Raw genomic sequence first — 18,232 nt, forward strand, 5'->3', positions numbered from 1 at the left:
AGGGGTGAAAAAATACATCTTCTCGGCCCACGGGCCACCCGTTCGCTCCCTTCCAGCCTTTCACCCCCTCCTCCCTATGGCCTGCCATCCCAACCTAACCTAACCTGACTTATCGCGTTAATGTAAAAGTACTGGAGAGTACGAGGATAGCGATGGTTTCGTCTTCCAAGATCCGGCCTTGATCCGCGTCCTAATTTCACGACACGTTTTTGCGCCGTGCATCTTGCACTTTTCAGTATTCAAATACACGATAAACTTTTAAGTAAAATGCAGCTCTGTTCAACAACCGCGTGCTATTTTAATACAGATATGCATAGCTTTTTAAACATCACCTAAATTTTACATTTTCCAAGTGAAATTAGTAACAAAGGCGCATTTTTTAATTCGGATAAATATATATGACGACAAGGAGAAAAAAGTGTACGTCGCGAAAGAATGTACCGTGCAAAACGCGCGTATGGTTTGAAGGTAACAATATATATCGGAGATATATCGGCGTGTTATCTCTAAAAGATATATTGTACAGTAACTCTTGCGCGCGCGCGCGCGCGTACACTTTGGCATACACACGGTTTTGCGCGCGGGAAAAACACCGACATTTTTATGAGGAGCCCCCGCACGATCTAGATGATATTGTTCCGAATCGTGCGCGAGTGGACGATTCTTCTCGCGCGAAAAATATTTCATTGGCGTTTCCAATAACGCAAAATTATTTCCATGTTCGCCGAACCGTTGTTGCAATCGTTTGCGTCCTTGTATCGAGCCACCGACTATCTCATGAAGATGTTTTTAAAAATATAAGTAATAAATTATATATATTATATTATATTATAATTATAATAGAAATATATATTAAAAAAAAATTATAATCTATAAAAGAGAAAAACAGAAAACAGGGGGATTCTTTAGGCATGAAAAGATCCGCCGTCACGATATCCTTATCCCGTTGCGTCTTTTCTCGCCTGACATATAAATCCCGTCTCCAATGAAACGGTTTAATAACTGCGTAATTATAATAGAAATATATATTTAAAAAAAATTATAATCTATAAAAGAGAAAAACAGAAAACAGGGGGATTCTTTAGGCATGAAAAGATCCGCCGTCACGATATCCTTATCCCGTTGCGTCTTTTCTCGCCTGACAGATAAATCCCGTCTCCAATGAAACGGTTTAATAACTGCGGGACCGCCAATAGAAAAAACGCCGTGCGATACCCGCGAAGCGGGACAGGTCCACAGGAGTATGAAAACCTCGGGAAAAGTCCCGACGTTTACCTACACGTGTAAGCGGCGATGGCGAGGCGATGCAAACACACAAACACGTACATATACACGAGAGGCCACTCGCATTTCACACAACCACACATACGGACCGCGTCCTCACGTACGTCCGAGAAAGCCCGGGGCGAGTTTTACATTTTTATTCCGCGCTCTCCTTTTTTTTCCCTCGCTCGCAACCACCATCCCTCCATCCCTCTCTTCCCCTTCCGCCCCATCCGGTGAACGAACGAGCGCGCAATCAGCCACCCCTGCGTGCCCACCACCCCTGCCACCGCGGTAGGATTCGTACTGGAGACGGTATTTCACATTCAAAACACCCTCCTCTCTTCCCTCTCGCGTCGCGTTCTCCTCACCTCCTCGGTCGAGCCTCGAACGTCCTGGCGTATCTCTGGAAGGAATACAAAACGTGTGGATCGTGCATGAAACTCGGTGCATACGGCGTACGCATACATCTGTGTATGTGTGCGTGCGCGCGGTCCAGTTTTAATTTAAAAAATAATTAAACCGCAAAAAATATTAAACGAGCCCACCCCTGCACATTTTTGTCTCTCCCCGTGTTTTTCGGCGGCGCTCGCGTACGTGTAACAAGGGGGAGCCTCTGCGCGCGATAGGATAATACGACTTTCTTTCGTTCTCTTTTTTCACTCCCATCCCTCTTTCTCCCTCTCTCTCGCCCTTTCCTCGCATCTTTCGCTCACGTAGCGACGACGCCGAGGTTCCAGAATGTTGCGTACGTTCGCGGGAAGAGATAATTGGAAGCACAAAAAGAATAGACACGGATAACCAATGTCTCCATTAAGCGCGCGCCGATTGCAGCCTGCACGCTTGACTACTTTCTGCTCCCTTCTGCGTTTCGTCTCTCGAAGAAAATGAAGGATCTATCTTCGAGGGTGTGGGAGACGCTCGATTGACAGTATAACTACGGAATTCTCTCGGATAAGCCTTGTACAAGTGATGTAGCGCTTCGAGGGTAGGCGGTCTCCCACACTCGCGATGACACATTTCAATTTTAACTTTCTTCTCCCTCTCCCCGATGCATCGAGAGACTGGAGACTTGTATCGGAAATCGTATGTTTTGTGTAAACGCATCCTTCATATCCGATATATGCCAATTCCAAGTTTCTTTTTGTCGCGGAGACAAAGATCTTTGGTTTCGTCGACTCTAGAAGCTTAACGCGCATTATTCTACAGCAGCTATGTTATCCGTAAGATCGGAATCTTGTTGGGGTTTTACGATCCTCGGCGACAAATCCGGACACTTTTAGGTATATTATATTATATTATAATTATAATAGAAATATATATTAAAAAAAAATTATAATCTATAAAAGAGAAAAACAGAAAACAGGGGGATTCTTTAGGCATGAAAAGATCCGCCGTCACGATATCCTTATCCCGTTGCGTCTTTTCTCGCCTGACATATAAATCCCGTCTCCAATGAAACGGTTTAATAACTGCGGGACCGCCAATAGAAAAAACGCCGTGCGATACCCGCGAAGCGGGACAGGTCCACAGGAGTATGAAAACCTCGGGAAAAGTCCCGACGTTTACCTACACGTGTAAGCGGCGATGGCGAGGCGATGCAAACACACAAACACGTACATATACACGAGAGGCCACTCGCATTTCACACAACCACACATACGGACCGCGTCCTCACGTACGTCCGAGAAAGCCCGGGGCGAGTTTTACATTTTTATTCCGCGCTCTCCTTTTTTTTCCCTCGCTCGCAACCACCATCCCTCCATCCCTCTCTTCCCCTTCCGCCCCATCCGGTGAACGAACGAGCGCGCAATCAGCCACCCCTGCGTGCCCACCACCCCTGCCACCGCGGTAGGATTCGTACTGGAGACGGTATTTCACATTCAAAACACCCTCCTCTCTTCCCTCTCGCGTCGCGTTCTCCTCACCTCCTCGGTCGAGCCTCGAACGTCCTGGCGTATCTCTGGAAGGAATACAAAACGTGTGGATCGTGCATGAAACTCGGTGCATACGGCGTACGCATACATCTGTGTATGTGTGCGTGCGCGCGGTCCAGTTTTAATTTAAAAAATAATTAAACCGCAAAAAATATTAAACGAGCCCACCCCTGCACATTTTTGTCTCTCCCCGTGTTTTTCGGCGGCGCTCGCGTACGTGTAACAAGGGGGAGCCTCTGCGCGCGATAGGATAATACGACTTTCTTTCGTTCTCTTTTTTCACTCCCATCCCTCTTTCTCCCTCTCTCTCGCCCTTTCCTCGCATCTTTCGCTCACGTAGCGACGACGCCGAGGTTCCAGAATGTTGCGTACGTTCGCGGGAAGAGATAATTGGAAGCACAAAAAGAATAGACACGGATAACCAATGTCTCCATTAAGCGCGCGCCGATTGCAGCCTGCACGCTTGACTACTTTCTGCTCCCTTCTGCGTTTCGTCTCTCGAAGAAAATGAAGGATCTATCTTCGAGGGTGTGGGAGACGCTCGATTGACAGTATAACTACGGAATTCTCTCGGATAAGCCTTGTACAAGCGATGTAGCGCTTCGAGGGTAGGCGGTCTCCCACACTCGCGATGACACATTTCAATTTTAACTTTCTTCTCCCTCTCCCCGATGCATCGAGAGACTGGAGACTTGTATCGGAAATCGTATGTTTTGTGTAAACGCATCCTTCATATCCGATATATGCCAATTCCAAGTTTCTTTTTGTCGCGGAGACAAAGATCTTTGGTTTCGTCGACTCTAGAAGCTTAACGCGCATTATTCTACAGCAGCTATGTTATCCGTAAGATCGGAATCTTGTTGGGGTTTTACGATCCTCGGCGACAAATCCGGACACTTTTAGGCCTCATGTCCAACATAAGGTAGGTTAGATATATTATCTCAGGTATATCGGTCCAGAGAGCACGAGGGACCGTGCCATTATTATTGTACGCGCGATCTTATATTTATAAATATTTGATAGTATTTTCACTTTACAATTTTAAGCAATTATTTGAATCGAAATTTTGCTCCTATTTTCAACCTTAATTTTCTCACATTTGTAGATTTTATATAAAGGTTTATTTTATATAGGAAGTAAGCTCCTACTTTGTACTTTAAATAGGCAGTAAACGAACAGTAAATCTCGACTCGGGGGTATATACTCAAAAATCTTTCGCAATTTCTCGCCAACAAAATTTCGCTACTATTATACCGAAGAAATCTCATTTTAATCGTCGAAAGAAACACTTATCGTGGAAAAATACGAGTCCGAACGTGTCATCGCGTAATAAAAGCACGTATAAAAAAATCATTAGCGAAGAAAATTTCATTCTCCCATCTTGAAATATACTTGTACGCGATATAAAGAAAGATACGGGAAATATATCGCAAGGCGCACTTTTGTGGCGCCACACGATGACCTTATCCCGATGTAGGATCACGAAATCCTCGGGGAGGATTCTCCACGCGATTGCTCCGTCGCGTCGTCGCTGCGAAATCCCGAGCGGATTCGGGCCCGGGAAATGTGTCGTTCACCTAAACTAGAAAACGCCGCATTGTCTCAGGTATTGTCGGGGCGTGTGGACGGTCCCCATTTTCCGTCCGCTCTCTCGAAAGGTTCCCTAAGACCTCGTAGTCCTACCTACCGTTCGACCGCACGCCTTTCGGGCCTTCGAAAGGGACGATCCCCACTGCGACGGAGGGGCCTTAATCCACCGCGCGAACAAAAAGAGTTGGCACCGACATAATGAGAAGCTCGTAATGCGAGACCATTGTTGCGGGGCTGCGCGAACAATCGGCCCGTACTGCGTTAAGCCCTGTAAACAGTGATGCCTTCGACGACCGATTCGATTCACCTCCGGGTTTCCTCCCGTGGTGATAAACGTAAATTACATCCCGTGCGTATTAAGCACGCGCCTAAGATGAGCCTAAATGTTGGATCCGAGTGGATCTGTCGTGCGACAGACATATTTCTCTTCTCCGCAATTTTTCCTTCGCGACTTTTAAGAATCGACAACGACGGTTGTTAATAATACACATGCATGTTCGCTACATCGCGTGTACGTACGCGATGCATTAATGTAATTATTATTTAATGTATGTATCGGGAATAATGTGGGGGAGAGAGGGAGGAGAAGGATATACGAGGGTACCCGTAATTTACGACGTGCGCAGAATTTACGAGCGTCCGTCATGGAAATAGGCAGGTCGTCGTTTAATTAGCGTAATCCCGCAATTACGTTGAACTCGAAGAACTTATATCTCGTAATACATTAATTGTCTTTAATTATATATAAGTTTCCGGAGCAAAACGAAGACGCAGTTTTACAAAAACAAGTCGTATTACTTATTCGCGATCTCTAATTAGGAAGACGGCAAGCTTTTCGATTTTTCGTCAGATATCACCGGGAAAACGGTCGTTATCGAGTCTAAAGTCGATCGGACGCGACATCGATAAATTGAGCGGGATACCGATGAGACGGTTAAATGTCGGCCTCAGGTGTCTCGCATCTGATGCACCTGCGCGGCAGGTATCACTGCGACTGTCCACGTCCGATATCGCCATCTGCGCGAACCAACATTGATCGACATTATTAACGCAAGAATCGCATGTCCAAACCCGATAAATTTTTCAAACGTTTGCGCGAAAATTTTTATACGCAGATACGTGTCAAGTCTCATCGGCACATTTTACTAGTCTGTCTACCGTTTCGAGCGGAAACTGTTTTCCTATACTTTTGATCTCAATTTTCAATCCAATATTTACTTTGACACTTTAAGTATTCATCTTCTTTTGAAACTAAATATTTAATTTTTAAATTTGACGAAAGAAGAATCTATTTCAACCTACATCGCGGGGGAAAAATAAATGTTCGACATTTCCTCTCCATGTTAGTTGAGGACGATTATAAAGACGAGAAAATATTCTTCATTAATGTCAATTAAAAAAAAAAAAAAGAAAAAATATAAATAAATTCAATCCGTGTCTATTCGTCGTTTTCGTGGTCGCGCTTCCTTGACGAAGAAGGGTGAAAGGCGCGCATCGTTAAGACGTCGATAAACGCGCGAGTTGCGATAAGATTGGAGGAGAACGGGAGAGGAGGACGTCGTGGTGCATCGAGGGTGCATCTGCGGTACGAATCTGCTGGTTTACGGACCGTGCACGCGTCTATATAATTATTCTCGATGCAGGATACACATATCTTTATAAGGAAGGGCTCGCCGTATACACCGCGCGCCGGTATCCGCCGCGGTATCTTTATGGCTTATTACAACGCTTTAGGCAACTTCGTGATCAACGTGAGGAACGGGAAGAGAGGGGAGGTCCATGATCGCTCAAAGCATTTTGCCGTTCCATCAGATTTTGTTCGAGGTACATAATTGTTTAACGTTACCGCGAATACACGAAGGAAAATACCGAGATTAAAGATGTACGAGGTTTCTTAAAGGCGTTAGACTAAGCAGTTTTTAGTCAGGATGTAGAGGAAACATATTATTATACGACGTTAATAACGTATTATTAATGAGCCAAGTGTTAAAGACTCGAAACGAGCCGGTTAATTGTACAAATCCCCGCAGAGATAATGATGGTATAATAATTAAACAATCGCGGACAAGGTAATTTTTCACAACTTGATCTAAAATTCTCTGTAGGAAAATTATTAAAATTCGTACAAGAGATTAAACGAGGATAATAGAAATTAAAAGAAGCTGTTAGCTCTTGCTCTTGTTTCTCCCCCCCCCCCAGAAAGAATCATTCGCGGAACATTCAGACTCCCGCATGCGGTGGACGGTTCGTGTGACGGTTCACCTTACCGAGATAAAGGAGGACAGGAACACATTCAGATGAAGAGATAAATAGATTGAACGCGCGGAGACCGGGGGGAATCGTAGCGTGCGGGAGAGAAAGAGAGATCGGGAGAGAGTATACTGGTTCAAGGGGCCAACAATGCCCTCATTCAGGCCTCGTACACACGGGCGCATTATTGAATTCAGTCGCCTTTAGACAGATAGAGAGAGAGAAAGAGGCAGCATGCATGAGAGAAAGAGAGACAGAGTCACCGGGGAAGCAAAGTGAAGGGGAGAGGAGAGCGTGAGCTGAATGTTATCTATATTATCCGGGCAAGGGTTTTAGCCGCTCACGCTGTTTGGTGTAGATCTCTCTCTCTCTCTCTTTCTCTCTCTTTCTCTCCCTTTCGCTCTGGAGAGATTATCTTCCGCGGTATCTGAAGCCGCAGCCGCGCGCCGCCGAAAAGCGAAGTGCTCGGCCCGGGGCGAAAGGAAGAAGGGCACACGGGGGGAGGAGGAGGTGCGCGAGATCACCGCGAGATACGTTTGTGTGCCGGTGTACACGTCTAGTCTCCAAATTTAATGTGACGTCTGTGTCACGTACCTCCTTCCACCGCTGCTCCGTGTCGCGCACATAAACGGTCCATGTCTTTCTCGCTCTCTCTCCCTCTCTCTCTGTCTCACTTTCTCTCTGTTTCTCCCGCTTGTCACTCTCGTCGAAAGTATGCGCCCCTATATGCACGCGTCGTCGACCGTAGCTACGTTCTTGCCCCTCTCTTTCCACATTGCATTTTAAAATCAAGAGTTACCGGGATGCAAACATCACTCGGGAAGATTAGTTTCGTTATCTCTCTAGAAATATTAGAATAACTTTGCTATACAAATACTAATACTTATTTCGAAGTGTTATCTATTTCGAGCATGTAATCTATTTCTCATCATATCGAAGATGACGCTTCATTACTTATTGTTAGACGAGTATCTAATATCTAATACACATATGACCTAATTAATCAACACGAAATATCCAGAACTATTATCGATAATTGATAAGCTATATATAGTTAAAAACTGATCGCCGTTTGATTTCGTTGAGGCTTATCTATTTCCAATATTATATTGACAATATAAATCACACAATATTTTTATACAATAAATTATGCGAATAATTATACATTTGAAAAAATAAAATAATGTAAGATCGAAACACAAAATATAAAATAAAAAAAATTATTTGTAGAATCAAAAAAACAGCTTTCATATATTTCAAACTGTCTTATTGGGGATGTTTATTTAATCTGATAATTAATCGACAAGAATATTCTCTCTCATTGCTGCTTGTATATTTAATGTTTTCAAATATTATTAATAAAGCTTACCTTCTGCGCTTTTAACGAGTAATTATTACGCTATCTGTCGTTAATCGATGATCGATAATTTAGCGAATAACCGATACCTCATAAAATTTAATTTACCTTACGTCTCTCATGCTTCTCTTCCTCCTTTTCGTTTCTCTTCTCTTTCCTCGCATGCCTACTAAGATCTTTCTTCACGGTTCTCGTCTTTTCACCGGTTCTCGTCTCCTCCTCCATCAGCTCCTTTATAAGAGATAGATTTTCTTCGTTTCTCAGCAACATGTCGCGGAGCATCCTGATAATCGGCGTGTTTCCGTCGACATCATCGTACTCGACACTGGTGTCCGGTTGGAGGAGAATTCTTTGCAACGACTCATGATGTTTTCGATTTCGTGATTTCTTTGGCAGTTCCTCGGACAGCGAATTCCGCGACGAAAGAGATTTAACTATCCTTTTTTGCGATTTAATCGAGCTGTCGGCATCTTCACCGCTAAGATAACCGAGATTATTTGATCTTCGATTCGAGTCATTCTTCGATTGAAGAGTCCCGCCTTTTTTTACCGTCTTATTGTGTTTGACGGGGATCTCGAAAATATCGTCGATCAACGACGCAGTCGATTGATCGTTTCCCTTCCCCTTCGTTTTCGCGTCATTTACGATCGGTACCTTCGTGCTGAGCTCGCTCAATGGTCTTCTCGTCTCTTCAAGTCGAGACGAATTGAGATTCCCCGCATCCTCCGTCGAATTCCATCTTCGTCGGGCGACATCGAACGGATGTTGCAGTATGCCGCTGACGACGCGAGTCTTATCCCTTATGTAGATGTTATTCTGACCGGTAGAATTCTCCTCCTCGGACGATGGTATGGTCTCGAGCATGTTATAGATGGCGGCCTTCAACGAATCCTTGTCCTCCCGGAAAGCGCGTGGGACGATCTCCGTGCCAAAACGAGCGACCGGCGTTTCAGCCCTGAACATCCTCAGGTGCAGCGTCGGTTCCTCGTGAACGACGTCGACGTTGAGATCGACGCCCTCCTCTCCCGGACCGTTCAGTCTCACCGCCGGTATCAACGTCTTTATCTGCTGCCTTACGTCATCGGGTGCTTGGGAAATATTAACGAGATGCTCGAACAGCGCCTTCAGGTACGCGCCCCTCGTCGCATACGCCAGGTGATTGAAACCGATTCCGTGCACGAGCCTGTCGTACTTGCGGTGGAGGAACGTCGCCACGGTCACCGCGTCGCTCTCTTTCACCTTCGTGTAATCGATGGCGCGCATCAGACCATACGTGTCCACGTCTACGTTGGAATCGAATACGTCTTTCTTCAGCTCGATCGGCTGTGCGCCGGGTCCCGTAGTTTTTATTTTGTCCCTGAAGTACTCGAGAGCCTCCTGCTGTACGGGATCCTGTTGCACGCTCTCCAACTCCTGGCCCAGATCCATGATGGCCTCCAAAAGTCGACCCTTGGTCACGTACTCGAACGGATCTTTGGGTAAGTTCAGTCGACGCAGCAGATCGGGAACGGAAAAGAACTTGATGATGCCGCGAATGAGTCTCTCGTCCCTTGTCTTCGGCAACGCGAGGAACAGCGACTCCACATTGACGTCGTCTATCGTTCGCGGTATTATGCGATCGATCTTAGTCTCATTGTGCAGAGTACGATTCAGGTACTTCAACTCGGTTTGAAACTCGCCGTCGTTCGGTTGACCGGATACACCTTTCAATAAACGCTCGTTCAACATGTACAGCCTCTGCTTATAAGTGGGATATGCCGTATGAAAGTCGCTTTTTGTATCATTCATTAAAACGGACTGCAATCCAACTTGCAAGAGATACTTTCTGATAGTTTGCAATTTGCTCGCATGGTATCTGTAATCGCGCAGCTGTTTCAACGCGTACTCCACTTCCTCCTCGCGAATGCCATGCGCGACATCCGTCTTGAGGATCTCGATGCTCTTTCGTACCTTATCGTCTATGTCGCCGTTCTCGGCCGCTTTTAGCAACTCCATGAGCAACTGTTTCGGCGTGTCGTCCGCCGACAAGTTCCTCTGCACGATCGGTGTCTGTATCTCCTGACATCGTAAGAGCACTTTGAGATCGTCGTACTTGCGATCGCTCGGGATCTCGTCAATGGCCAGATTGATATCGTATGGTGTCGGCTCCTCGTGATACGTCTGATTTTCTTTAATCTTCAACATCACGTAATCGTGCAGAAACACTTCCATGTCGTCAATTACCGATTTGCTCCCGATCAGCTCCGGTTTACGGATAAATTCCCTCATCGTCACTCGGATCATGGTGTATATTGTTCCCTGGAGGAAACCGCCCCGATAAACGTCCTCGATGGGTGCAGTCAGAGCGTTTGCGTGACTTAGCGTGTACAGCCTTAGCGGTACAAACTGCTCGAACGGCATACTATTTAATCCGGTAATTATGTGATTGTGAAGCTGTTCCTTGTCGAAATTATGCATATTATCCACACAGGCCTTGAAGGCATTTTTCATAGCACCGTCCATTTTCACGTCGCGCAGAAACAACGACGACATATAAATAATTAACGCCCATTCGTTGTGAACGGTCTCCGGATTGGTCTGAAAGCGATAATTCGGCGGCAATACTTGGATCAGATTGTCGGTCTTCGATATAAAATCTCGGAAGGTTACGCACGGCGCAGAACCCATGATCTGCGTGGTGTTTATGAGAACCGTTATACGATCCTGAGGAACATTTACCTTCTCCGGCAACGATTTCGTGTTCGTCTCCAAGTAATCGAGGGCGGTGAACATCTCGCCGTTCTGCAGCTCCTTGATGTTTCGCAGAGCAGCCAACAGATCGAGGATGCGCAACTTGAAGGTACGTGACGTACGATAAACGTCGAGATCCCATGGGAGAAGCGACGCGATATTCGTCACTGACAGAAATCGCAGAAGCGGTTTTATCACAGTGAAACGAGTGCACGGTATCGACCGTATCAGAACTTCCACGTGTTTCGACGTGACATCGAAGTCGGGCAACGATTTTAACGTTGCCTCCGCGTTAGTCAAAGCTTGCTTCGTACTCATATTCGTGGGATTGGCCACTTTGCAATAGTGCAGGATCTTGGCGATTTTCATCTTTCGCGATTCTAGGCTGGCAAGATTGAAATGAATGGGCAGGTATGGCATCAATGTAGCCAACTTGCAGTTTGTTATAATCTGCTTCACGTAAAAGGCGCTCAACGGCAATGGCAGTATCAGCCTCTCGATTTCCATGTCATTCACCACGGGTATGTTTGGCATCTTGCTAACGATTCTTTTGGCGAAATTGACAGAATGTAACCAGGGTTTAAATTCGTTGTTTTTAGATAACTCGTTCAAAACCGCTAACACACGCAGTTTCTTCGTCTTATAATTGGTCAATTGGAAATTCATGGGCAAGGATGAGACGACATTTATGATCGTCATCTTAGTCTTAAGTGGCTCTATCTGCTTATACTGCTCGAATGGAATCTCTTCTATGATAGATCTTATGTCATCGCTGTTCACTAACGCCACTTCTGGTATCACGTTGGAGCTAATCTTTGCCGATTCGCTCGTAAGCGCATCGAGGGCTGTTTTTAGCTTGTCGTTCTTTGCGGATCCAACAGTCGCGCTCAGCAATGACAGAACATTGTGCAACGCCAATTTAGCATTATCCGTTCGCTTTATAATGATATTTCCAGGCAACAACTTAATCAACGGCAGAGGTCTCAGGTATTTCTTGATGAGCTCAACGTGAGGTATTCCTTCGACGGGAAGTATGTTCAGGAGCGGCGCCAGATCATCCTGCGTGATGTTCGGAACGTCGGGATATGTCTCTACTTCACGGACAAGTTTTTCCAATTCCAAATGAACGTCCGTAATATTCAGTTGCAATAGTTGTCGCAGTAAATGCAACGCTTTCGTCTTAAACGTCGGTCGATTGTCCAAAGTAAACGACTGCGGCAATAGATTTAGCAGTTTCTCAGGCTTGAGAAACTCGCGTATCTTCGACGGAGCGATAGGATTGATGAAATCGAGATCTTCGGCGGATGGTGTGTGAAAAGTTCTGCGAGACGATCGTCTCACCGAGCCAGCTCTCTCACGTATCGATTCTCTCACTAAAGTCATGGTCTTGTAGAGAATCTTTCTTTGTTTCAAATTGGGCGACTGCAAACAAATGTCCAGGACGGCAGCAAGGCCATTGATTGATGCACCATACTTAGTGTAGTTAAAGTCCGGTGGCAGATACTTGATCAGATTATCATGATTTAAGAATATCTTGAGTGGAGCCAGATCATACTTAAGCTTCAGACTCGTCAAGGCATGATGCATGCTCTTAACGTCTCGCTCAGTGACGAAGTTGAAACGTTTTTCGAGATTTTCGCGCAACTTGTTCGCAGAGCTATAGACATTTGTGTTCTCGATATCGCTGCTCTCGATCAGCGACAGCAGATGAAGCAGTTTCTTGACCGGAGTGGAAAATATTTTCCAATTCGTGTCCTTGGGAATGTACTTGTAGAGTTCTTCGGACTGCAGGAAGATCTTGATGGGCGCAAAATCTCTATCGCGCGGTATCAGAACCAGCATCTTCTCCCAGTCTTTTTTGCTCAAATGTCTCTTTGAGGACGTCTTGCTGGGGCCCATCGTCAACATCAGAATACGCTTCAAAGACTGCAAATGCTTCCGCATGTTGTAATCGACATACATTGTTTCCTCGTGTAACAGATAATCAACGATAGTGCTGAGTATTTCGGTATTATCGTCGGATATGTCGGAAAATTCCTCTGGATTTAAATAACTCAATACTTCAGGATCTATGATGAAATTGAGATAGTCTACGTTGGTTTGTTGAACATGTTTCAATTCCAGTTGCAATGGTCTGAGCTGATAACCGGTGACGATTGGACGATCGCCCAACTTCTCGATTTCGGACTGTAATTTCTTCAATTCATGCGCTGTGGTATGATTACGGTGGACCTCCGGCAAACTCGACATCTTGGATAACAAAAGAGTCAGCGGCATCTTCGATTCAACGATTTCATTGTCATGAGTGAAACGGGACAGAAGGTCGATGTTGAATAGTTGTTCGATCAACTTAAATTGTGGTCTGACTTGATGCGGCATAGAGTTTACTACATCTTCGAGATCCGAGATCAACGTACCTGCGGATTCTCTGTCGACGGGTTCGATATTTCTCAGTATCAAGAGCGCATCGTGGAGTCGCGTGTCGTTGTTTATCTGGTTTTGCTTCCAAAGGATGTCCAGCAAAGTGCGATATCGCTCTTTGGGATCTGCAATCGGAAAGACGGTGCGGGCGAATTTATCGTTGTATCGTCCCTGATTATGCAGGAACAGTCTGACAGGAGCCAGCTCGTTGGTGTAAGCGATTCCCACGTCATCGAGTACGGTCAGCAAGTCCACGTCCATCCCGAAATCGAGTACGTCCTGTCTAACAGCGCTCAACAATTCGAACACCTTGTTGTTTTGCTTGATTACAGGATGCTGTAGCAGACGACGCAACAATGCCAGCAGCGATAACTTGGCCGATTTTGCGAGAGGCACGATGACCCTGAGTCTGTTGAGTCCCGAAGCAGTCAGAAGATCTCTCACGGGATCGTAAATGGCCGCTTTCGCAGTGGCAACGGCGCTCTTCAACATCTCGACTTTTGTTTTCCATCCGTTCAATTTTGTCTCGACGTTGGAGATGACTTTCGTTAAAGCAGGGTTATCGGCAATGTCTGTCCGACGTTTCGCATGATACAAAATCGCCAGCAACAATTCCTCCTTCTCCAGCGAATCCGAGTGTTTAAACTCCTCCGGCAAAACACTATACACCCACTCTGGCGTCAGTAGTTTCCGTAGTGGTTTGGCGAAAGAATCGACGGGCAGGAACGACAAAGCTTCATTGATCCGCGCCTTACTGGCACGCGTCTCCTCATCCGGATATTCGTCGTATCTGATTTCTTTCAACGCCATCAACGCGGCTTCCGTCAGGTTCTTCATTTTATTTTTAGCGACAATCTCCTCGAAATAACTTTGCAGCCAAGCTTGTCGTTTGTCGGACGAAACTGTCACGTTTCGTAATTCGTTTACTTCTTGCAAAAGTGGCTTGTAAACAACGTTGCTCGGATCCTGCAACGATTGGATCAGGTAAGCGTAAATCGACGTCTGACGAGGACGTTCGTTGCCGTCCAAGGAACTCAACGCCGCTCGGACGCGTCTCAGTAACAGCTTCTCAGTGCGTATTACGCTAGATTCGGTCAAGTATCTCAGCAGCATAATCAATGCGTCGCGTGGGCTGGCCTTTTCCAATATCGACAGATTTAATCTCGGTACGAGCGTCATCAAATTCGCTTTCTTCAGCAGTAGAATCACAGGCTTTACGTACGTGTTGTTCGGCAGGTATTCCAGCATCGCTTCTAATGTCCGCTTTTTCAGGATCTCGATGTCAATCTGATCTTTCTCTTCTAGAATGCTCACCGCCTGTTTTACAAGACTTGCCAGATGCCCATCCGACGCGATATATTTAACGGGATAGCTCAGAACCCTGGCGAGGATGTTCTCAGGCGTGCCGCTGATGGAGATATTCCAGTCACCCACGTTCATATATACGGATGATTTCAAGATTTCGTTCTTCAGCGTATTATTGACCAACAGTTGTTGAACTAGGTAGACGAAGTCGACTCGATCGAAAGTTCTGACCTTTAGCGGTGGTCCGTCAATGTTGTCAAGAGCGAAGATCAGCGCCTCGGAGAAGCTTGCGCTTGCTCCCTCAATTTTCAAGCTTACCGTTCGTAATATTAACAAGAGCCTCTCCCTTGGCGCGTGCACACCAGCTAGATTGAAATTTGGCGATAGAAACGCGAACAGTCTCTTCTTCTTAAAGAATATTTTGAGCGGTAAATATCGCGGATCGCTTTCAATACCCGGTAGTTGTTCTAGAAGGAGTTGTAGATCCTCCGAGGTATACAGATTGATCAGTAGCGGCTCCTCGAGGTAGTTGCGAGCGTTCTGGAGGGCCTTGGATAGAGACTCATCGGATTTCACGGAAGCGAGCGTCAAAGCCCTCTTCAGCAGTGCTAACAGTAGATTTCTGGGAGTCTCGTACTCAAACTTGTTGAATTGATAGCCGAGGATGTCGAGGATATTCGGCTTGGACAGGAAATTCAGCATGGGAGCGAATTTCTCGCTCTTGAAGGCGTTCGGTATGCGCATCAGCAGAGAAAAAAAATCGACCTCCACGTCCATCGAATCATCCCTCTGAAAGATGACACCAGAATCGTAGAGCGGACTCCGTCTACCAGTCAGACTCTCAGCGCGACTTTTGTAGACGAAATTGTCGATGACGATCGCTTGCGGCTTGTTGATCGGGATGCTCCTCAAACGAGTCAGCGCGAGCAACGTCAATTCCCTGGGATCATCATTCGCCCGTTTATCTCCGAAGGCATAGGTCCACGGCAGATCGTCGGACAGATGGGAACGTAACGTTCTCATCGCGTCGCTCACGTTCGGCTGCAAACACGGCGTGTCGAAAGTGTCCAGATAGTCATTCATCTCATATTGATTAATTGGCGCCGTGTAAGCATAATTGCCGTTATATGCCAGTTTTTGCGAGACAAAGGACGTCAGCAAAGACAGAGGTTTACTTAAATGTTGTAGATTCGAGTTTCTACGAAGACGCGACAACATTTGCAGAAGAGCTTGATCGCCCGTTTCGTAGAAGCCAATATCGAGATCTCGAAAATGCGAGTCATCAAGATGATTTGCGAGATATTTCGCCACGGCAGTAACGTTAATCGGGTAATAATTGTTCGTAATCGTCGAGAGCATTTTCTGTTTGTCCTTCCACGTGGAAGCGAGCGCATAAGGCTCCGCGCCGAGATTCTGAAGCAACAGCGAGATTGCTTCCCGGGTTGCCCTGGACGACAATTCGTCCACCTCCAGGCGTTCGAGGACGGCCCTCAGAAAATCCATCGCGTTCTCCAGACTTGGTTCTATGTTCCACAACAGAGGATCCTCGGCGCGCGAACGCTCCCTCATTCGCTGCGCGACAAAACTGACAGCGTCGAGGATCTCTGGATCCGTTAGATCGAATGCCGGATAATTCATTAATATCGCGGACACCACGCGCAGATTCAGCGTTCTAACATCATTGCGAGCCGCTCGCAACACAGAGTCAACGTCCTTTATCAAGGATAGAGGTCTGTGCTTATCGTGCGAAATCGACTTTATCGTTTCCGAGTTCACTTTCCACAGCATGTCGGTGAGCGGCGCTTGTTCTATGACGGCACTGATGTCGTGAAAAATGTTTATACAGAGCGACGCATATTCGGAGACGAAGCGATTGTCAATTCTCTCCAGCATTTGCAGGAGTTTGTACAGCTGTTGCTTCGGCAACTTGTTTCTCAGCGCCGGCAAGATGGGCAGCAGCTCGTAGATGGCGACCCGACGATTTCGTACGGCGTCGTGGACGAGCTCGAGAGGTACTCTCGCGTGATCATCGAGACAGAGCAGAAGCACGCGGCCCAACGCCGTTACCAGATTGTCTCGTAAAACTGCGGCGGCCTCCAAACGCGATAAAATATCCTGCGACGTGATAGCCGGATCATCGGCAATGCTTTGTAAGGTATGACTGGCTGATGCCATCGACCTTCGCAGGCTACTACGATGGTTCAAGCAATGTTGACCGTAATGCTTTCGTCCATGTGAATTCTACAATACCAAGCGATAGAACAAATACAAAGAAGAGTAAATTTATTACTCATCTGCCAATCTTTGTCAATCATATTGAGAATACTGAGACTTTATATAAAGAAAATAAATCGGATATTTGTGAAATAATATGGATTAATATTAATAGTCCAATTTACTAGAAGAATATTTCAACTAAATTAATGTGTTGATTATAAAATTAATTGTACGTGCTTTCCTGCTAATATTTGTGTTGACTATATGTAAAAAAACACAGAAATATAACGTGAGAGAGGAAGAGGACTTTGAAGAAATTTATTACAAATATCTTATTTACGCTCACCGATGCTTGTCGTTCAGCAACAGATTCTGCGAATTGACAGAATAATATCGACGCCGTTACGGTCAGTATCGCGATCCAGTTTATTCGAAACAGGATTCGGAGATTTGGAGTATTATATCGACGTTTGAGCGACGCGACCTTTTCCCTTTCCAGAATACAGTCCATATAATCCAAAAATGCATTCCTCACATTCGCCATCTATAGAGAAATATCAAATTACAGTCCAGTTGCGATCTCTCTCTAAAAGCTGTCTGAAATTTTCGTTATTCATTTAGTCGAAAGAAAAATCCATTTTTCTCTATATGCTTCAACAAAAGAATTTTATGCTATTTATAATATCTTATCATTGATTGTGTACGAATACAAATCTAGATGCATATTTACAGTTATGATGTTATTGTCTTGAATCTTTATGCCTGCGTTTTATCACGACGCGAACATTGGTGTTTGCTATGCTAACACGAAATAAAAACACACGCCGATAAGAAATTAATATTCGCACCGAGTTCAAGGTGTATTATTTGTATGTTACGTTGGATTTATTGTTTAGTCTACGATCCGCCAGTTGTTACAAGCCGCAATCTCGCGAAAATATATGAATCTCATACCAGCAACTCTCCAAAATATTTTCTATTTAGAGGTATGAAAGTAATAATTGGATTAAATTGCGTATAAACATGCGGACGTAAAGAGAAGCAATAATTAAAATAAAATCTATGTAAATACATGTAAGTATAAAAAAATACAAGTATAAAAAAATATACATTGTATACACATTTTGATTTTGATTGCCAAATTAATTAATCGAATTCATAC

At 45.3% G+C, this 18,232-nt stretch overlaps 1 protein-coding gene across 1 annotated transcript; it reads right to left on the reverse strand.

Annotated features, from left to right (window-relative positions):
- Window positions 1-5,636: 5,636 nt before the first annotated feature.
- LOC115238667 lies at window positions 5,637-17,614 on the reverse strand. Its single transcript, XM_029812678.1, has 3 exons — window positions 17,417-17,614; window positions 8,506-17,094; window positions 5,637-5,807 (listed from the first exon to the last, which is right to left on the reverse strand). The coding sequence occupies exons 1-3, from the start codon at window positions 17,612-17,614 to the stop codon at window positions 5,637-5,639; spliced, it is 8,958 nt and encodes a 2,985-aa protein (XP_029668538.1).
- Between the last annotated feature and the right edge of the window lie 618 nt (window positions 17,615-18,232).

Source organism: Formica exsecta, unplaced genomic scaffold, assembly GCF_003651465.1.
Source record: "Formica exsecta isolate Colony F162 unplaced genomic scaffold, ASM365146v1 scaffold353, whole genome shotgun sequence".
Classification (NCBI taxonomy): Eukaryota; Metazoa; Arthropoda; class Insecta; order Hymenoptera; family Formicidae; genus Formica; species Formica exsecta.

Coding starts and splice junctions, on each gene's coding strand:
- LOC115238667 (XM_029812678.1), bottom strand. CDS start 17,614: ATGGCGAATGTGAGGAATGCATTTTTGGATTATATGGACTGTATTCTG. Junction 17,095..17,416: donor TTGCTGAACGACAAGCATCG/GTGAGCGTAAAT, acceptor TTGGTATTGTAG/AATTCACATGGACGAAAGCA. Junction 5,808..8,505: donor AGAAGCATGAGAGACGTAAG/GTAAATTAAATT, acceptor TGGTTCGCGCAG/ATGGCGATATCGGACGTGGA.